The 22,008-nt window shown below is 38.2% G+C and overlaps 2 protein-coding genes across 3 annotated transcripts; one reads left to right on the forward strand and one right to left on the reverse strand.

Annotated features, from left to right (window-relative positions):
* Positions 1 to 3,151: 3,151 nt before the first annotated feature.
* On the reverse strand, positions 3,152 to 6,172 carry LOC108996400 (riboflavin biosynthesis protein PYRD, chloroplastic). 2 transcript variants are annotated; one of them, XM_018972285.2, is made up of 4 exons: positions 5,966 to 6,172; positions 5,281 to 5,744; positions 4,570 to 4,868; positions 3,152 to 4,028 (listed from the first exon to the last, which is right to left on the reverse strand). In XM_018972285.2, exons 2-4 carry the CDS (start codon positions 5,647 to 5,649, stop codon positions 3,419 to 3,421), a joined length of 1,278 nt encoding a protein of 425 aa, XP_018827830.2. In that variant the 5' UTR covers positions 5,650 to 5,744; positions 5,966 to 6,172; the 3' UTR covers positions 3,152 to 3,418. The 2 variants fall into 2 exon arrangements, with proteins under 2 accessions (XP_018827830.2, XP_035548473.1); XM_035692580.1 differs by having other exon boundaries at positions 5,281 to 5,512; positions 5,966 to 6,171.
* Positions 6,173 to 19,520: 13,348 nt separating this feature from the next.
* On the forward strand, positions 19,521 to 21,870 carry LOC109019621. The gene is made up of 2 exons (XM_019001961.2): positions 19,521 to 19,924; positions 21,229 to 21,870. The coding sequence occupies exons 1-2, from the start codon at positions 19,690 to 19,692 to the stop codon at positions 21,444 to 21,446; spliced, it is 453 nt and encodes a 150-aa protein (XP_018857506.1). The 5' UTR covers positions 19,521 to 19,689; the 3' UTR covers positions 21,447 to 21,870.
* The last annotated feature ends 138 nt before the right edge of the window (positions 21,871 to 22,008 follow it).

A 22,008-nucleotide genomic window follows, 5' to 3' on the forward strand; every position in this document is an offset into this window, starting at 1 on the left:
TATGCCTCAACTAGATTGTTACCCTACTCTCCTGGTACCACTAAGGTAACAGTTGTAGATGGAGAGCTCAGATCTAGGGACTAGATCTTACAACTATTGAAACATAACTTATAGAAGGCCCAAGACAGAATGAAGAAGTATGCTAACCTGAAGAGGAAGGAACATCAGTTTGAGGAAGGGGAATGGGTTTGCTTGAGACTCTAGCCCTACAAACAACATTCGGTGACCAGTCGACAGAATCTCAAATTATCCCCAAGGTTCTATGGGCCCTATCAGATACTGAAGAAGGTCAGGGAGGTTGCCTACAAGTTAGATCTACCACCTTACTCATCTATACACCCTGTATTTCATATTTCACAGATCAAAAAGAAATTGGGGCAAAACACAGAAACGCAACCTAATATACCACCAACAGATCAAGAAGGGGAAATCAAACTAGATCAGACAGAAATTATAGAAAGACACATGAGGAAGGTGAAGAATTTACCAGTGGTGGAGTTGCTGGTGCGATGGCAGGGGCAAGTTGTCGAGGATGCGACATGGGAGCCCTACATCGAACTAAAGGAAGCCTACCCACACCTTATGGGCAAGGTGTTTTAACGGGAGGACTTTGTCACACACAATGAGCTATTCATGGGCCAGGGACATGATGGGCTCACGCACGGATGAATACTGAGGAAGTAAATGAAACCATGGGCTTGGGCTTGGGGCTCTTGAAGGATGTTGTTGTGTTTAGGCAGTGCATTTTACCTTGTTTACACTGTGTTTTATTATCAAAAGGTCTTGCATGACCAATTAGTTTATATAGTCTATTTTACCCTTTTTTGGACTGTAGCTAGAATGCCATCTATTGGCTAGTTCTTTGTAGAAACCGTTAGAATGGTTTCCCTTTAAGACATAACATGCCCTTGTAAGGAATCATCTGAAGAATATTTCTTAATACAACTTTCTAGAATTTCTCTCTTCTTTCTCTCACAACTTTCTAGAGGCTACTTCCTTATAAGGAGTTGTTCTACAATATTTCTTAATTATTTCTTCACTGTTACAAATAATCACTGTTGGCAGCAACTCAGACTTGAACACATATGAGCTTTGGTATGAGGCGCTGGGAGATTTATTTGAAAGATAGGAAAAAAATCCCATGCAGTATTGTCTATTTGAAAATCATGAAAAGAATAACGTGTCACTCTTTTATTAGTTGGTATAAAACATGACTTTACATCGCATTTTGTTCAAAGGGGGACTCCTTTATCTTTAGGGTAGCACTACAGCTACCGAGAATTTCAAAGGAATTCTCCCGATTAGTGCATTCTTTTTTTTTTTCATATATTTTTTTAATCTCCTTCAACATTAAAAAAAAATACAACATCATTAAAAAATATTTCCTTAATCATTAGAAAAAAAAAAATCTATCAAGATCCATCATCGAGACCCTTTATTGGGACATATAGTATTTTCCTTATCTTTAATGGCCATGGCAGGTAAAAAAAATTATTAATGTAAGAGTTAAGGCATAATTACTTCATTGGTCCCTTTAGTTTGCTCTGGCTATGAATTAGCCTGTAGTACATCATTTTAAAATTGGTGTATAATTAAGGTGTCGTTTGGATAGTGAGTTGAGATGAAAGTTGAATAAAATATTATTATTATATTATTTTTTAATATTATTATTATTTTAGAAATTGAAAAAGTTGTATTGTTTATTATATTGTGTGAAAATTTGAAAAAGTTATAATAATAAGATGAAATGAGATGAAACACTTTTATTATCTAAACGGAACCTAATTGACTCCTTCATCCACTTCTTGTTAAACTTATTAATAGGAAACCTCCCTCCTTGTAAGTAGGTGGCCCCCCGCCAAGTGGTTGAGAGCCACCCGTCGATGGTCCGTCACCGTGGAGATCATGGCTACCCTACGGAAGGAGAGGCGGATCCTTCCATCTTGTAGGGTTGAAGGGAGAGGTGACATCCTCCATCTTGCAAAGTGACTCATAAGCACCTCATTATGAGAAGGTCTCCGCTTGAGGCAGCTTGTGGTCATCTTGTGGAGGGGAAACCAGGCCCTCCACAAACAAGTGGGGTGGCTCGCGGCCACCATGTGGATGAGAGGAAGAGTCCTGCATCCAACAATTAAACTACCCCTTACAAAGACAAACAAATTATTCCTAAAAGTTCTTAAAAAATACACAATACCTCTTTTAAGTTAAAAAAAAAAAATAGTAAGAATAATAAAGAAGGAAAGCAAACAATAATAAAAAAAAAAAAAAATTAAAAAGTTGACATAATTAAAAAAAAAAAAAAACACTCTTGATGAAAACTAATAAATTAAAAGAAAACCTAGCAAATAGAAAAGGTTTAAAGACTTTAAAATTAAAAAGATAAAAAAATAACAGCATGAAAAACAAAACCAAAAACTAAACGTTGACACAATATAAAAAGTTAAAAATTCTCTTTTTGGTCTTTGAAGTTTTTTATTTTTATCAAGGGAATTTTGTCAACTTGCTTACTCTTTACTTCCGTCACAAGAAAAAGAAAGAGAATGAGGCTAAGAGAATCCTTCATGAGATTTCCAGAAGAATAGAGAGTAACTTCATCCGTGATCTGTCTCCTAGTATTACAATCACTTTCAGCAAAGAAATATGCAGGCAAAGTGCTCTCACCAAGGATCTGTAGCATAATTTGTTCACCAGTGGTCCTTTCTACACTCCTACAGTTTACATCACAAGTTTCTATCACAGATTCTTGTCCATATTCTCCCTAGAGAGCTTTCCTAAATCACCAAAACTTCTCCAACTAGAGAGCTTTCCTAAATCACCAAAACTTCTCCAAAACACCGCACAGTTCACTTGAAGTAAAAATCTGTAATTCGTTTAAACCAAAATCATAGACCCAAATCCCTTTCTGGTCATTTCTACTTCCAAAGTTGCCTCTTTGTGCCAACCGTTCCATGATGGCTATTTATAAGTTCTGATTTTGTGTGTTCAAAATTCAAATGGAGACAAATTCTTATAATGTTTTACAAAAAGTATATAACTATACAGGCAAGCCTCTCACCAAGCATTCTTAGTCCTGTAAAGTTTGTCAATGCTTTTAACCACTAGACTTAAATTCAATAGCTACCATGCAGAGCAGAATTTGCCCTCTGAAATTATTAGGTAAACCCCTGCATTATCATTTCATAGAATTATAGAATACATCTTCAAACATCTGAAACAAATGTGAGGAAAGACATCTGCAAATGAGGCAGCATGCTGAGATCAGAGAACCATGCCGGCCTTGTCCATTGTAAACAAAAGTGAGGTGGGGAAGCTCAATAAGCTAAATTTTTTCCTTCTCTCAATCCATTGGAAGATGAAAACCCAAACTTTTACCATTTGTCACATTCGTTACAATTCAAAAGAGCTCTAGTCACTTACATTACAGATAAGCCTCGAGCACCACATTCTCATTCGAGGTTCTGGACTGTAAATTCTTTATTTTTAATCTTTTATCTATACTATTTATTGCCACTAGCAGATTTTCGCCATTACTTCCATGCCAAAGAGGCAAAACTTCCACCACAATTTTTCGCAATAGATTTTGCTCGATACCCTCTTTGAGAAGCTCTTCAATATCCCCAAAGTTCCCCCTCACATCCAGCAGAACACTGCAAAACCCTTGGCACTTACAATATTCCAGAATTGCCTTTAGATTTATCTGATCCAAAACCACCATTTCAATTCCCTGTAGAACCGTTTCCTGCTGTACATCCATATTTTTGTCTGTGAAGATTATCATCTTAGCAGTTTCCTCAGTGGAAAGGCCTGGAATTTTGATTGGAGGATGAGAAGTTCTTGCTGTTAGAATCCAAAGGGGTTGCTTGGCTCCAGGTTCTTGGGATGCCAGAATGGAGAACTTGTCATTTAATAAGGTGGGAGACAGTATAACTGCATCATATTCCTGCAACAATTGTGAGTAGTAGCCACCAGGCTCTTTCGCTCCTTTGCCAAGCTGATCTAACACATTGCCATTAACCGAGAGAGAATATCTGCAGGTCACAGTGTCATTTAAATTGAACTTAATCTTTTATATTTACACAGAATTGAGTTAAAAATGCAAGTTGTAAGTAAATTCAGAATATAAGAACCAACAAGCAACATTTTTAAACAACCAATTGAAGGCTTTAACCAACCATTTCATGATCTCAGACATTATTTCCATTACAGGAAAAACATGCAACTTTTTGGGGAAGTTCAGGTTCATTAAACAAGCCCTGACTTTGCATGAACAAGAGGTAGGCTCCTATGCCTGGAGGTTACAACACTGCAATACCAGAAGGAATACAACCTGCTAGAGCATGCAGCAGCTAAGCTGCGAAACCCCAACATGAGTATGCCACAAATACAATGCTCAAACAAACCACAAACCACAAACACCTTGTACCAGACACAACCAGTACATGCAGATGTCTTGGATATAAATCCAACCAGCCAGCAGAGGAAATGCGACCAGATTACCATAATGTAACCAGAAAAATAAATGCAACTCAACAACCAGCCTGGAGACCATCACAAAAAAGGTCACTTTACCTGAGTGTTAAAAAGGGATTTCCAGTCAACATTTGATGGATATAGGCCTCATTAAGCCTCTTGCATAATTCTTCTTCCACACCCACACTCACGTCAATTCCTGCATCTCTCAGTTTGTCCACCCCCTTCGAAGCCACTATAGGGTTTGGATCCACCATACCAACCACTACCTTTTTCACTTTGGCTTTAATGAGGGCTTCAGTGCAGGGAGGAGTTCTCCCATAGTGATTACATGGTTCCAAGCTCACATATGCTGTTGCATTCTCAGCCAAATCCCCAGCATCTCTCAGAGCAAACACCTACAAATTTCATATTTTGATACCATATATACAGCAAAGGTTGTACATCAACAAGACTTATATTATTCTCCCTCTAATTACTATATCATGTCAGAAACAAAGAACTCTTTATATACATAAACTACACTCTCAACAAACGATTTACTACCATCAAATACAAACTTAAATAGTAAATCCAAGAAGTTTTTTGTTTAAACATTATACTCCATCAGTCAAGTCACCGTTAATAGATTTGATGAAACAAATCAAATAATTATAATGTTATTTACATCAGCAAATGTGAGAAGAGAAGAGGAAAAAAAAAACAAAAAACACAAAACACAAAACACAAAACACAAAACGCACAACAGAATATCTGAATAAGTACATTTCATTTTCTTTAGACATGAAGAAATAAAAGAGAGTTATTTACCTCCGCATGAGGCTGTCCAGCTTTTGGGTGAAACCCTTCCCCAACAATTTTCCCATCCTTGACAATCACACATCCCACCATGGGATTGGGACTGGTACACCCAATTGCCTTCCAGGCAAGCTCCACACACCTCCTCATGTAAAACCCATCATCAGTATCTTGTGCCATTCTTCCACATCTGACCCTAATCAAGCCAGTACGCTTTTTCAAAGTAGTTCGTGATTTGGAGACCCTATTGAATAAATTGCAAAACCCGGATTGAGAACTTGGGTTGGAGACAAGTTTGAAGGACGGGAAAATATGAGGAGAGGGCGAGTAATTTGGTGGTGTGAGAGTGTGATTCGGAATTGAAAGTCTTTGAATTTGCATAACGTTTTTCTTTCGTTTTTTGGAGAAAAACCAAACGAGAAAATGCACAGTTCGAACGCCAAGTCTGCAACCGATATAACGCCGCAATACGAATTCTGGTTGGCAAATACAGCTACTTTAGTACTCTCAACGTGAAGTTAAAATTTACCACAATAAATACCAGAGAAGCTAATTTCACAATAACAATCTGTTACTTTGCGGTATCAAAACATAATTATTCATATCGCGAAATCTCCAAAGCAAGACGAGTTACAAAACTGGTAGAGTGATGTAAAATCATTGAGTGCAGAGTCATTGTTGCCTTCGGAAAACATACCTTTAAGGGTTTTGAGTCAGCTTTCCGAAGGCTAAAAAGATAGTAGAGAGTGGCATTCACTTCCTTCGGTTCGCCCTTCTCTCTTCCCTCTGCCGCACGCTCGTCTTCACTTTCCTGAGACAGAAATTAGAATAGATGATAGTGGACTTAGCACTGGCATTGGAGCCAATGCTCAGTCAAATATGAAGAATTTGTGGGTAAATCTGCTGGGATTGAATTGGCCATAAGATCATTATCGTTGGATTAGCTAATATTAATCCAAGTCAAAATTTAGCTAATATGATGACTTTTCATTAATGACTCAAAATTTTCACACCACCTTAATTAGTTATTTCATTTTCTATAATAATATAATAATATTATTTTTTAAATATATTTTTTAATACAATTTTTTTTATTTCTTTAAATTTTATTTTTATTTTTATTTTTATTTTCATAATCTCCGACTCTCTCAACAAACCCCAATAAGTATTTTGCTTTTTATTTTCACAACTCTCCCCCCACAAGCATTTCTAGTTGAGTAACAAATTGTGTTACTACTACTATCATTTAAACACTATCATTATTGTTCACAATCCAACAATCTATACTTTTAGCACTTACACAATTGTTGCCCAAAATTTACAGATAAAATAAAATCACAACTACAAACAAAACTTCTCAAGACAACTACAAACAAAATCACAAGCTTTACAAAGAGAGAAAAAGAACTAGCAGGTCAAAAAGAAGCATACAACAGCTCATAGTTGCTGACCATTATTACTGCCCACATAAAACAACAGCTCAAAAATATGTTACACACATAACAACAGCTCAAAAATATGATGCATACACATAATAGCAGGCAAAAAGATGCTGCACACACATAACAACAGCTCATAGTTACTGACAACATACAACAACCCAAAAAATATAACAACAGAAGCATATAGTTGTTGCTCAAAATTTACAAAAATTAGCACAAAACCAAGAAATTTCTTTCACATATAGTTGTTACCCACAAAATATAATAGCAGTAGTACCCACAAAAATTAGCAAGAAACCAAGAAGTTTCCTAACCTTTTACAGTTTTCATGCTCATCAAATGTGAATTACTAAGTATATTTTTCTCTTCAGGTATTGTATAAATTTCTGGACTACTTTAGCCAGTATGAATGAAATATCATATTACTTCTTACAATTGATAATAACTACAAGGACTCTAATCGTAACGATGACTTCTTTTGGTGTATAACCCTAAATACATGCTTTAAAGTTTCCTTGAGTTGTTACAAATTGTATAAGAGCTAATATCTAACAAAAAGTGTGAGACTTAAATTAACAAACAACTTGGAAGGGCGAAATTATTACTGCTTATTTTGGTTTTAATAAGATTCAAGTGTAACATTTACTTTTCAAATATAAGCTTAATTAGATGTTCCTCCAACTTTGTTTTAAGTCATTACATTACCTCTATATTAATGAGAATTATAAGGATAAACATCTAAATAATATGGATTACAATAAACATATCATGCGAATCTTATTGACATACTCAAAAAAATTATTTTCTCTTAAAAAAGAAAACAATGTATGTATGATAATATATCATTAATTCCAGTTTCCAACAAAATCAAAAGCACAATTTTCCATATAACTGTCATCATCCATATACATCGACCTGGTTGGTTTGTTAAGAAAAAATTATATATACCTTTACTACAGGTATTAAGAATCATAAAAAATTAATCCTCCTATAATTTCCAACAGTTTCTTTGTATGTTGTACCATGTGCCTACATTGTTCTTCAATTATAGCCTAATCACTTGAACTCGGATTTTTTATTTATTTATTTTTATTGGTTGATACTTTATGCATCTGAACTTCCTGGAAAACTACTGCATCAACTTGAATGGTCTAGTCCGCATATCCTCACTGCCCAATCTCATGGGTGAGTAACATCTTTTTGCATGCATGGCACACTTTTTGGTTTAGATGCCTCTTAGTCATTGTTTGGTCTTTTGTTTTTGTTTTTTTTTTATAAGTAAAAGTATATTAATAAAAGAATAGGCAAAAGCCATGTTCAGTACAAAAGTGTGTCCAAACTACGTAGGAGCCATAGATACAAGGAAATCATGGAAATCTTGGCCAATAAAATTAACGGCAATGGCCCAAGTACAAAGAGTTCTAAAGAAAAAAGCTTTAAGTTCCTCCATCGATCTCTCTTTATCCTTGAATGTCCGTTCATTGCACTCCTGCCATACACACCACATAATGCAAATAGGAAGCATCTTCCATATAGTCTTGATCTGTTGATTACCTCTCAGGTCTGTCCAACTAGCCAACATTGCCACTGTTGACGCATGCATAACCCAATCCAAGTCTAGCCTACTAAATACCTCATTCCAAATCCCACGAGCTACCTCACAATGTCGTAGAAGATGATCCACCGATTCTCCCTCATTCCTACACATACAACACCAATCGGCGATGATCACCCTCTGTCTCCTCAAATTATCCGTTGTGAGGATCTTGCCCAAAGAAGCAGTCCAGACAAAAAAAGCTGCTTTGAGAGGCGCCTTATGTCTCCAAATCCTTTTCCAAGGGAACTAAGTTGGAAGCTCTTGTGACAGGGATTTATAAAACGAACGAACTGAGAACATACCTTTACCAGTAGCTATCCACCACAAAAAATCAGCACACTGGTTACTTGGTTTCAAAGAATACAAGAGGCTGAAAAAAGCTGCAAAACTGTCCATTTCTCAATCATGAGCCGTTCGGCTAGAATTGACGTTCCATTGGATTTGTTCCCCCACTATCACCATGACTCCCTCCACTGAGACATCCTTGTCACTTGCAATCTTGAAGAGCGCGGGAAATAGGTTCTTTAGAGCACAATTACCACACCAAGTATCATACCAGAATTTGATCTTAGTCCCATCTCCTAGATAATATCTTATGTGGCGAGAGAAAATCCCCATCCTCTTCTTATATGTTTCCACAAACCTATTCCATGTGCCCCTCTCACTTCATTGGTACACCAACCTCCCCATAAGCCACCATATTTACTCTCAATCACCAACTTCCATAGAGCTTTCGGTTCTTTATGGTATCTCCATAGCCATTTTTCAAGTAACGCCCGATTAAAAATCCTCAAACTTCTAATGCCCAAACCACCATTAGAGAGAGGACGGCATACACTCTCCCACCTAACTAGGTGAGATTTAAACTCCTCACCTATTCCACCCCGCAATAAATTCCGTTGAAGTTTCTCAATATGAAGCACCACGCTTGCTGGAATAGGGAATAATGATAGAAAATATGTCGGTAGGTTAGAAAACGTACTCTTTATCAGGGTAATCCTACCCACTTTAGACAGGTACATTCTCTTCCAGCCTGCTAGTCAAAGTTCAATTTTCTCAATCACTGTTTCCCATAAAGAAGCCGCTCTCGAGACGGCCCCCAACGGAAGACCAAGATATGTCATCGTGAGTGAAGCAATCTTACACCCCAAAATATTAGCCAATTGTCTTATACGCTGAACTCCTCCAACAGGCACCATCTCTTATTTTTCCAGGTTCACTCTCAATCCAAAAACTGCTTCAAAATAAAGTAGAATGGCCTTCAATACTCTAACCTGATTATGGTCTGCCTCACAGAAGATAAGAGTGTCATCTACAAACAATAAATGCGAAATATTAGTAAGTTCCCCACTCGAGAGTCCAACAAGTAACCAGTCAGATGCCCATTGGCGACCAAGGCTGAGATCATTCTGCTCAAGGCTTCTATTACAATAACAAAGAGTAATGGGGATAACAAATCGCCTTGTCTTAGACCTCGTGTGCTGTGAAAAAAACCTGTTGGGCTTCCATTTATCATAACTGAGAATTTCATCGAAGATATACATCAACGGATCCATGATCTCCATTTCCCTTCAAAACCACACCTCCCAAGAAGGTCGAGTAGAAAATCCCAATTAACATAGTCATACGCCTTCTCCATGTCTAATTTGCATAAAATCCCTACGGTTCCATCTTTCAATCTACTATCCAGACATTCATTTGCAATAAGGACCGCATCTAAAATCTGTCTATCCTTGACAAAAGCATTTTGAGGCTTTGAGATTATCTTACCCACTACCTCACTGAGTCAATTCGCAAGTACCTTGGAAAGGATCTTGTATACCCCATTTACGAGACTAATGTGTCGGAACTCCTTAATCTCCGAAGCCCTAACCGTTTTAGGTATCAATGCTAGGAAAGTGGCGTTTAGGCTTTTCTCAAAATGTCCAGCCGAATGAAACTCCTGGAACACCTTCATGAGATCATGCTTTAATAGATCCCAACATGCTTGAAAGAAACCCATTGAAAACCCATCAGGACCCGGAGCCTTATCTTTAGCCATTTTCCTTACTACTTCAAAAACCTCGTCCTCCTCAAAAGGTCTCTCCAAACGGATGCCATCCATAGACCCAATAGAGTCAAAAAATAGCCCATCAGGCTTAGGCCGCCAACCCTCTTGCTTAGTGAGTAGCTGTTCGAAAAAACCAACTACGTGATCATTAATCCTCTGCTCGTCTTTACAATCTACCCCATCAATCTTCAACGACTCAATATTATTAGATCTCTTGTGAGAATTGGCTACACTATGGAAGAACTTAGTACAACGATCGCCTTCCTTCAACCATAACGCTCTCGACTTCTGTCGCCATGAGATCTCTTCTAATAGAACGATCCTTTTGAGATCTGCAACTAGCACTAGCTTTTGAGCTACTTCCTCCTATGTTAAGGTCCTAGACTTTTGTACCCTTTCCAGCTCCTGGATTTCCCTTGTCTTGCATTTCTTATGTTTCCCAACGTCCCCAAAAGACTGTCGATTCCAAAGTTTTAAGTCTTGTTTTAGTGCTTTCAATTTACCTGTAAACATGAAACTGGGAGTACCCTGAATCTGATAGGATGGCCACCACTATCTGATCCTATTGATAAAACCTTCCATTTTCAGCCACATGATTTTGAACTTAAAGTATCGACGTCTTCTTTGAATTCCACCACAATCCAGTATGATAGACCAATGATCCGAACACAACCGAGACAATCCCTTTTGCCAGACCTCCGGAAAATGACTTTCCCACTCTGGTGAAATTAAGAATCTGTCTAATCGAGATCGCGTTTGATTATTGGCCCACATACATAAGCCCCCCGCCATTGGTAAATCCACTAAATTCAAATAAAAAATGCATTCTGAAAAATCTGACATTGCTGGACTCATTCTTCTATTGCCAAAACACTCACTGGGAAATCTTGTTACATTAAAATCTCCACCAATACGCCATGGACGATCCTACCAACTGTGCACTCCAGCTAGTTCATCCCACAACACACTCCGATCATTGTCTGAATTAGGTCCATAAACACCTGCAAAAGCCCACAAAAAACCATCTGCTACACTCTTAAAGGAACATGTTACCGAAAATAATTCAATAAACTCCTCCACCAATACGCCATGGACGATCCTACCAACTGTGCACTCCAGCTAGTTCATCCCACAACACACTCCGATCGTTGTCTGAATTAGGTCCATAAACACCTGTAAAAGCCCACAAAAAACCATCTGCTACACTCTTAAAAGAACATACTACCGAAAAAAGTTCTATAAACTCCTCCCTTTTCACCACCATTCGTTGGTCCCACATCACCAACACGCCTCCTGAAGCCCCGTTAGCTGCCAAATATACCAAACCCACATGTATACAACTCCATATACTTCTCACTATTATTGTATTAATAACTTTCAACTTCGTCTCCTATAAACAAACAGTATCCGCCTTCCACCCTCACAACAAGTTTCTTACTTGAAGAAGCTTGCTAACCTCATTTAGTCCGCGGACATTCCACGATATAATTTTTGGTTTCATTTGGGGATAAAACAGCCCTTTCCCCTTGGTCCTATCCCTACTGGAGCTACCTTCAGAGTTCATGGACCAAGTCTGCCTCTTGAGTTCACGTTGTTTCTTGGTATCAGCTTTCCTATGTTGTTGGTGACCCGTTTCAATAGCAGTGAGTAATGCCATGAACTGTTCCTCATAACCATCACACTTCAAACCCACTATTTCCTGAATATCCTTCACTGTGTTAAACACCCAGTCTGATATACTTGACTAGTCTGGAAACAAATACTTCAAAGTGATAGGATGCTTCATTTGAGAATCCTATTGTTCCTCCAAATACTCTTCCTCGAGCACCAATCCAACCTTCCCAACATAATCATTCGACACTTGGATAAGTCTCTGAGAGTTCTCTTCATCTGAAAGAAATAACTCGTCACTGGCCGAGTCCCCTTCGTAATCTCCTGATAATACAACGTTGCTATGCCCCTCAGAATTTCTTGCCAGAGCCTCGTCTCCTCCCCCCCGCTCCGTCGGCGATTTTTGTGCACTCCTCGGAGGTAGAAAAGCACACGGTGGTGGTGGAAGAGCCACCTCTAACTTTGTCGGCATTTTTTATTCTCCTGGTGAAACAAACCTACCTCCGACTGCACGACCACCTTCATCGACGACTTCTGATGATGTCGTGATGAAGACTCCGGCAAGTCCACCACCCTCTGGTGGCAGAGCGACTATGGGCCTTAGAGAAACCTTCCTCCTGCTCCCCGTAACCTGAACGAGCCCTCCCTTCCTGGCGGGCCTTGGACTTGGGCCCGGGCCTATCTACCAGGCCCTTGTCTTTAGAACTATGCCCATTAAACATACGAGCCTGAGCCATATACGGCCCATTCTGCCATTTGAATCCCAAAAGGGGTCCTGAAAACGCCCTGTTTTTGCCTTTAAACTACCCCTCCAAAAAACGCCCCGTATCATCCATTTCCATAATAATCCCGACACACTTCATCACCTTTTCAACCTCCCCCTGCAAATATCACAGTTGCACCTGCATATCCCTCACCATGCAGAGCACCTCCCGCACGTCACTAACAATTTCTCTCTCCCGAAAAGGACAATGAGTGGCTCGGTGCATGTCTCCATCAAGCCCTCCCCCTTCGACACCAGAACTTGACACCCCAAAGACCCCCGTAGTAGAAAGAGCATCTTTGTATGATTTCGAATACACCACTTCGCCCCACTTCCTCCTCTGTACATCACCACCACCTCCATCTCTGTTTCTGTCCACCTCAGTAACCTCCCTCAACACCTCCCTCATTCTTTTTCATCCTCTTCTCCCCTCTTCTTCTGGAATAAGAATGAAACTACGTCGACTCCCATCACCATACACTGCCACCTCCAAGAATCTGCCTCAGTTATTCGAACATTGTTGAGCAATGAAACTTCGGTAGCCCTCTCTTGTTGACGAGAAAAAATCCTTCCTTCCACCTATCGCACTATCCTTCAGAGCTCTCTCTAGCCATTGTGTAGTGCCCAACCCCATCAATAGCTCCTGCATGAATCTTCTACCACTTTCAATGATACTGACCAGATCCCGTCCCTCACTACAGAGAAAATCTTAGATTCGATCCCCTGCTTCCTTGTAAAAACCATCTTAATGTCAATGTAGCAAAGGAACTAACTATCCACCATCCTCGACGACAAAGAAACAGAGTTTATTATTTTTTCACTTTTTTCGCACTTGTAAGGAGAGCAAAAAAAATCCAAACTTTCTAACTTCCTTTCCTTTTTACTTATTCATAAATCCATTTGTTTGATCCTTTTTGCAACTGAGACACCTGAAAATGATGGCAGTGGTGATCTACTACTCAGTAGTGATTTTCTCAAGCGACGTTTAGAAATGTTCTCAGGTTCCTCAAGAAGCTATGAGCCTAATTCAAGGAAATTTCCACTGAAGCATCTTAACATAGTTGATCCATTAAAAGAAAATAATAACCTTTGCTGTAGTGTAAGCAAAGGTGAAGTCATTTTCGTTTTCCTCTCTCTCATTCCATTACTCTATTTGTACTTCTTTCCCAACAAAGTTCCCACTAACACAAACCTCAGGTCCATTTCTCTGTTTCAGCCATGGACCACGACCCTTCTTTAATTTCAACCAACCCACTAACTCCAACAAATTTTCCCCAAATTTCAACCGTCAAGCTCAAGCTAGATTCACCCAAATTTCACTCAAGAATTTCATCCAAATTTCACACAAGGAATTTCACTTAAGAACATGAAATATTAAGAAAAAGAGAGTAAGAGAAAACTCACCTGTGAGAAGGGGCCTCGGTGTGAGCAATGCGAAGGAGGAGTTGGCGACGAAGAAGAAGTGGGTTGTTTTGGACTAAGTTGGTTTTGGAGACGGGGACGAGCTGGAGAGAAAAAACACATTTTTTAAAGAAGAAATGTGTGAGGAGGAAGAAATGTAAAGACCCATTTTTTAATAGTAAATATTTGATTCAACTGGAAGAGAGAGAGAGAAAATGTGGGATCAGAGAGAGAGAGAGGATGGTGGTGTGGTGGCTGTAACAAGCCTAACTAACGTCAACTTAGCTCAAGCCCATGGCCACCTTCATCTTTTACTCTACTTCTTTCTACCCATGTTTTGGTTTTAGATTATTTTACGACCTTTGGATTGTAACAGATAGTGGGCTTAGGCTCATAGCATTAACTAGTTGCATGCAGATTTTAGTCTTATTGTCTTGTGTTTACTTTAGGCTAGGCCCAATACGTGGGTTATATGTAATGAGCAACTAGGCTCTGAGGAATTATCCAGAATTTTAATACAATTGTTTTCTATTTTGCTCTCAATCTCTCTTCTATTAGAGGCTAGGTCAATCTCAAATCTGACCATTTTCTTTACATTTTCTCTCATATTTTCTAGTTATCCAAATACTATCCCTCAAGTGTGTTACAAGTGGTATCTAGAGTCAGCTTTTTCTTGACAGCTACTTCATCAATCTATGGAAATGGATGAAATTATCTTATCATTACTTAAAATTAAAGAAATGGTTGAGCATTCGCAATAACATTATGAAGTTATTTTACATACATTCAGAGATGTCAAGAATAATTTTGAAGAATTCAAGAACAACTTTGATGAAGAGTTCAACTATCTGGAACACCAACTTTGTGCGTTACAGGAAGAAGAAGAACTTGATGCGTTGCAGAAAGAAGAAGAACTTGCTAAAGAGGCAAATCCAAACGAGATATCTCTTTCCCTAGTTGTCATAAATCCCTTCAAAAATCTTGTAATCTATTTTCAATTCAAAAGAAAAGCAACCATTTGCTTGGAAAATATCTCAAACAAATGGCCACAACTTGTATGGCATTCGCCATGGCCATGCACCACGTCTGCACTGAACCTTCATCCACCCACCTTCCATTCCCACTGTTTACAAAATCGTGCTATGGAACGGATTCCCCACGTACCAGTCAATGCCTCTAAACTTCAACCCCTCTCTGTCATCCAAAGACTCCAAGCCTCAAGTAAACCTACACAAATCGCAAAAAGTGGAACCCTAATAATTCTCATAATACGCCACTATCGCTCTCGTTCTCAAATCGTGGATTCCTCAAGGCTACCTACGAATCCTTCCAGAGCTACATGCATCGTGTACAAAGAGTCAGCACAGCTTTCACATATTGATCTATTCTCCTTACCTCCACAAAAGCATTTATTCGTTTGGGCAGAAAATTTTGGACCCAAGGAAGAACTGGCTCGACCCATGCCATATTCGGAATGTGAAGGAGACTGTGATGAAGGAGGTGGTCAATGCTACCATCGTAAGGGCCATGAGCTTAGTTCTCATTTTCTGTCCTTCGAGGACTCGATGGTGCAGCAAAAGGTCCATAACAGAGGAGCTGCTAAGGGCGCTGTCACTGACGCCTTGGGTTTTACAGCAATCAAGCTGCTATTGCTGGTGGAGGTTCCCAATGCAAGTGGCAGCATTCAGTTCAAACAGGAGTGGCTCTAGCGGCCGGAGGAGATATCTAAGGAGGACAGACCCAAAGTGAACATATTGGACATTCTTTGTGCGTTTTGGCACTACCAAGGTGGCTAGGACTTTGCAATTCGCCAATACTGGATTTCTGTTGGATTTACAGAGCAACAATTGACATCTGAGAGATTAAAGTAGGGCACTACCCAAGTCCTCTCTATCATTGATGGTCAGCATCAGCCCTGGTTGAATGGGGTATGGAGCTGTTGGAAGATGCTCAACTGAATAAACATGTCTTATCCACTAGTTGTGAGGAGATTGATCTTTTACTTCAAGGTGGATTGCACATGGAACAATTAACTGAACTTGTCTTCATCGTCTAGTAATGATTTGCCTGGTATTGATCTTACAGGAGTTTCACAAGAGCTTGCCTACCTAACAAGTGATGTGGACCTGGTTATGTTGGAAGAGCAGGGTTGAGTGATGGACCTAGTGAGAGGTAATAAGTTTTTAGCTCCTTTTTTTAGTGATTTATTGCCGTCGAGGGGTATTGTAAGCTATGATGGAGGGAAAATATTGATGGGTTTGCAAGTTTTAGGAGATATGAAAATTGCCCATCAACTATTCGATTTTTTGCCACTTAAAGGTATTTTTTGGGCATTTGATAGAGGAAGGGAAATAACTCCCATGGAAATTAAGTATAATAGTCAGAACGACATTGAGCTTCTAATGAACCCCTCATATAAGGTGCAAGTGGCATCACCTTGTAATTATTTAGCATTCACCCCACTGCTACCCGATATTACATGTAGTACCAAGTGTTCTTTTGCTATTGTTGGTGGTGGCCCAACTGCGCTGGAGTTTTCTATAGAGCTTCATGGAGAGTTTTTTTCAATTCAGGCAAAAGTTCTTAATAATACCATTAAGCAAAAGTGGAGAGAGAAAAAAATGGATGTTGGACAATGGCAGCTAATTTATGGTGCTGTAATGGAAGATGTTGCCAGTCCAGGTGCTCTATTTACAATATTAATATGCAAGCACGAGGTTGTCAATCCTATTAGTGCTCAAAAAATTGCTCTTCATCTTGATGACATGCTATTACTTGCCAACTTTGTTATTTCATCAAAGTCATTTAGTAGTTTCGAACATTTTCCATCAAATTTTCGTGTTGAATTTTCGTTTGGAGGAATGGGTGATCTGGGAGGCTCCCCACAAATTTTGAGGGGGTTGTATGAAGGACTTTCTGTAGCACATACTATAGTGCAAGAGAGAAATTATTCGGGTTATATGGTGGAGAAAGGGATGTGGTTAGATGTAGCTATCTACAATACACTCTGGGTTGATGTTGTGTTTGGTTCCCTTCACTCTAAGTTTGACCCCACGACTTGCTGGAAGTCTATTGTTGGTTTGATGTTGTACTCATTGCCTGTTGAGGTTTTTCTAACATGGTTAACAAACAAGGATGTTAGGATTATATTCAATGTCCTTCCAAAGATGAAGGCAATGGGAATTACCAAAAACTGAGTGATTTCTATAAGGAAGCTACTTCTTGTGATGTACCTCACTATTGCATTTGTGTTTTCCTGGGCAACGAGGGTCAGCAACTAGTTATTGGGCAAGCTTGGGCTGACTTACAAGGGGAGATAATCTTAAAGAATTTTAACCATGTGTTTGGGGTTGGAGCTGGTAGCTATGAAATGGGTGTACATGAAAATAATGTGCTGAGGTACTCTCAATCTTGAAGACAAGGTTCTTTGAAAGAGATGGCATTGTAACAACCCTAACTAACTTGGACTCAGCTCAATCCCATGGGCCACCCTTACTTATTACTGTACTTCTTTCTACCCATATTTTGGCTTTAGCTTATTTTATGGGCCTTTGGATTGTAACAGGTAGTGGGCTTAGGCCCGTAACATTAACTAGTTGCATGCAGATTTTAGTCTTATTGTCTTGTGTTTACTTTAGGCCAGACCCAATACGTGGATTATATGTAATGTGCAACTAGGCTCTGAGGAATCATCTAAAATCTGAAAATAATTGTTTTCTATTTTGCTCTCAACCTCTCTTCTATTGGATCTAACAATTTTTTTTTATATTTTCTCTCATATTTTCTAGTTATCCAAACACTAGTCATCAGGTGTGTTACAATGGCACCTTCAAGACCAAACGAAATTGTCGTGTGTGGGCTGTGGTATGTTCAATCCAGTTGTGTTGCTTGAAATGAGGGTAGAGAAAGGGCTATGTTGAAGGGATGCCGGTGATAGAGGTGATACTGGTTTAGTCTGAGTTGAACTGACGATGATGGATGAGGATACTGTCGAGGGAGCTAATGGTGGCGATTGGTGTGGGGAAAGGAAAGGGAAATGTGAAATTTTTGATGCGTGGGAAAGAAACTGAAGTGGAGAGAGAGAGAGAGAGAGAGAGAGAGAGAGGATAAATGCATGGGAAAGAAACGAAGTGGAGAGAGGAGAAGTGGGTTTGGTGATAAATATTCATTAAAAAATAAAATGACTGAGTGGTAGTTTACTTCATATTTGAAGAATGTTGTAGATCAAAATATTTGAAGAATAACTGTAGATCAAAATCATCTCAATATCTAAAAAAATGTCTGCTTCCCACATGCATCCATGCTTGCCCACGTGTATAAGAGACATGTGAGATTACTAATATACCCTCTCCTATTTATACACCCCCAATTATCCATGTTAGTTACAAATCTCAAATATACAAGTTATATGCAAGGCATTTGTAAAAAGGTGGATCATGTTAATAAATAATAATTTTTTTTTACACTTTTTTAAGATAAGAGTCACTAAAACTTATGCGAGACTTATCTATTTGGACTTATACAAATTATTTCTCCTTCAATATAGCCCATTAGTTTGGGAGCTCTAGGTCCCCACGTTCCTCCACCCCTCGTTTTCCTGAATTATAAGCATCTTTGGAGTTTTTAGAACTACATACTAAGGCGATTTCAAATATTTGTAAATAAAAAAAAAAACTTGTAAATAATAATAAACAGATTGTAAACAGTAGTGCATTTCAATTTTCACTGACCAAATACAACCCTGATTCAGAGTGGGTTTGAGAAAGATATTTCACGTCCATTTCATAATATTTATTGTATATTTAATACTAATTATAATGTCTTTAGATTTATTTTAGAGAAATACTTTGGATCCGAATTCGGGATCCAAAATGTGTCCCGAATGAAATTTAATTTAATTTTTTTTATCGAATGATTAAAAAAATATTTTTAATGATATTATGATTTTTTTATTTTTTTAAAAATATTTATGATGATTAAAAAAATACATGAAAAAAAAAATGAAGAAAAAAAATAATCTATTCAAGACATTTTAAAACCCGAATTCGAGACCTATAACAGTTCCCTTTATTTTATGTGTCGTCTCTCTAATTAATTCAAATCCTCTTGCTCATCATTGATAGCAATTGAGTTATAAAAAAATATTCATAATTTTTAATTATTTAATTGTATGTGTGAACAATGAGATAATAAATAAATTTAGAAAGAGGGTTAAAATATAATTTTTAAATATAATTTTTGTTTTAAATTTTAAAAAAATTAAATTAATTTTTATATTTTATTTAAAATTTTAATAAAATTATAATAATTAGATGAAAAAATAAAAAATATTTATATTTAAATAGTGTTTGAATGAGATAAATTGTTTGAAGGCTTGTGAGACAAAATAAGGACTCTTCTTTTCTTTCTTAGAACCCTAACCACGTTGCAAGAAAAATTAAACCCCAACTTCCCCCCAAAATTTCAGTTACCCTCCAACCCACGCACACAGAATCTCTCTCTCTCTCTCTCTCTGACGCAGAGAATTTGTGGTGGCTTGCAACAAGTCCAATACATCATGGCCTTGTTGAACAAAACCCTCGGAACTCGAGAAGACGCTCGGACCTCCAAGGACGAGGATGACGAGCTGGAGCAGCTGGAGTCCGATGTGTTGGAAATGGCGCAAAAGATTCTCGATTACAGAGCCACTCTCCCGGATCAGCTCCGGACCACTCTCGCTTCGGTCCTCGCAGCTCAGAGGCCCGTTTTCCCTAATGGGTTGGAACCAGCCCCATCCGGAGGTCCTATTTCTGGTATATTTCGTGTTTTTCTAGGTTTTACTTTTTCCGTAATTATATTTATTTAGCACGGTGGTACTCGGTCATGGTCTTGTTTGGTAGCAGAGAAAATGAATGAGAAAAAAATGTGATGTTTTTATTTTTATCTTTACATGTTTTCTGCTATTCCCAAATTAAGAAAATAAAATTTTTCGGTGGGGTGATGTATTAGGCTCTAGGCTAATAGGCTCACGTGACTGCAATTGTGGCTCCCTTGGGTCGTATAATGAAAGTCTGAAAATCGTAAAAGAAAAAGTTTTGTGAAAACAATTCAAAATTTCCCGTCTTGGCATATTTTCTATGGTACAAAAATGGGGAATTTTCAGCCTTTTCTTTTGTAGTCATAAATGGGAAATAATGATAAAAAAAGGTTTAGTTCGAAAATAACATGATTGATTAATATTAAAATTTAAGGAAAAAAAATTACTTAACAAAAAAACAAATTGAGGAACACAATATTATGGATGATACAATCAATTGGGTTTTGTTTGCAGCATCAAAAACTTGGTGCAAGTGAAAATGATGCTTTAGTTCAAATCAGCTGGTTTACCTATCAAAAAAGATCAACTCAGTTGGTTGAAGGCTTTAACTGTAGAGGTCGAGTAGGGTTGATTGATTGTGTAGCTCAGCCAATGATTGTCCGTCTTTGAAACAAAGAGGCCTGGTTAGCCATTAGCCACCAGAAAATATAACTGTAGACGTTCACTGGGAGAAAGGAGATTAGAGGGATTATTTGTTTAGGGGATATGAAGTACCTATTAATTTCGGTTTAGGGAAGATGCTGGGTATTTTCATTTGATTTCTTATTTAGTTGAGAATATTGGAATAAGGATGGAATGCGTGATAAATAGTTGGATGTGATGTAATCTGTATGAGGTGGAGAGGGTTGCAAGTGGAATTTGAAGCATTGATTCTGAAGGTGGAAATTCTAAAAGCAGCCAAGCTCACCTTCAAAAAGGGACTCCTTTTCTCGATCCTCCTACTAAATCCCATGCCTGCTTGGAACTCTGCTCATAAGAAATCAGATTTGAGAACGTGTGCAGATGTTATCTGTGGTAGCATAGAATGTAGCACTTGCAATTAGAATTACTAATAACAGTTTTTTTTCTTGCTTTTTTCCTTTGCCTACTAAAATATTTCCTAAGCAAACTTCTTAAACTAGAATTGAACTTTAATCCGATGGTGTTTGCTTTTAAGGCTTCAGTGACTTTCTTATTGTTTAGTGTTCAGTTACTCCCTCTGGAGTGGTTTGAGACACTCACCTTGTATCTGTGATACAGATGCAGGACAGGTCAGTTCTAGTGAGGGGGAGCAACAGTTGGAAGGGAATCAAGAGGCTACTGAGAAAATACGGTTGCTTAAAGAAAAAATTTCAAACAATGTCTCAGCTATGCCTGTTGTTCTGAAGAGGATGAAAGAGTGTTTATCTAAGATTGACAAATTGGATTCTTACAATGGAATTGTGCATCCTGCATTCAAGAGGAAAGGGACTAGCTGACAATTTTATCATGCTTGCTTTATTTATATACCAGTTGATTTGAAGAGGAATGTCAAGGGGGTGTTCAAATGATTGACCACTTAATTTGCTAAATGGGGACATGGCATCCAGCGTTGGAAGTGATGGGGATATACTGCAAAGTGTTGTCTCCTACAATGGATTTCAGAGTTTCCCTTGTACTGTAATTACTCCAAAAAGGGATTGCTTTTCGGTCTGTGCCATATTGTGTTGATAATATCCACAGAGCTCCCCTTGCACCCATTGATTCATTACAAGAAATGAAGAGACGATGCTATATATTGTAGGATGTTTATATATTTTACACTATCCATTTTTCTTTCTTCTGTTGCTTGCTTCTTAAATATATGATGAAAACTACATTGCATCCTCAATGGATTAGTAGTCAAATTACATTTCTTTTCCATTTAACCGTGGAAATTGTTGAATTGATTTTACAAATTTACAGCAGTTGGTTTGGATAGGGAAGCTGCCGTTTGACAACACTTTACAGCAGTTGGTTACCGAAAACCTAATATCGCTTAGGAACTGGCAAAATCAAATT

Source organism: Juglans regia, chromosome 7, assembly GCF_001411555.2.
Source record: "Juglans regia cultivar Chandler chromosome 7, Walnut 2.0, whole genome shotgun sequence".
Taxonomy (NCBI): domain Eukaryota; kingdom Viridiplantae; phylum Streptophyta; class Magnoliopsida; order Fagales; family Juglandaceae; genus Juglans; species Juglans regia.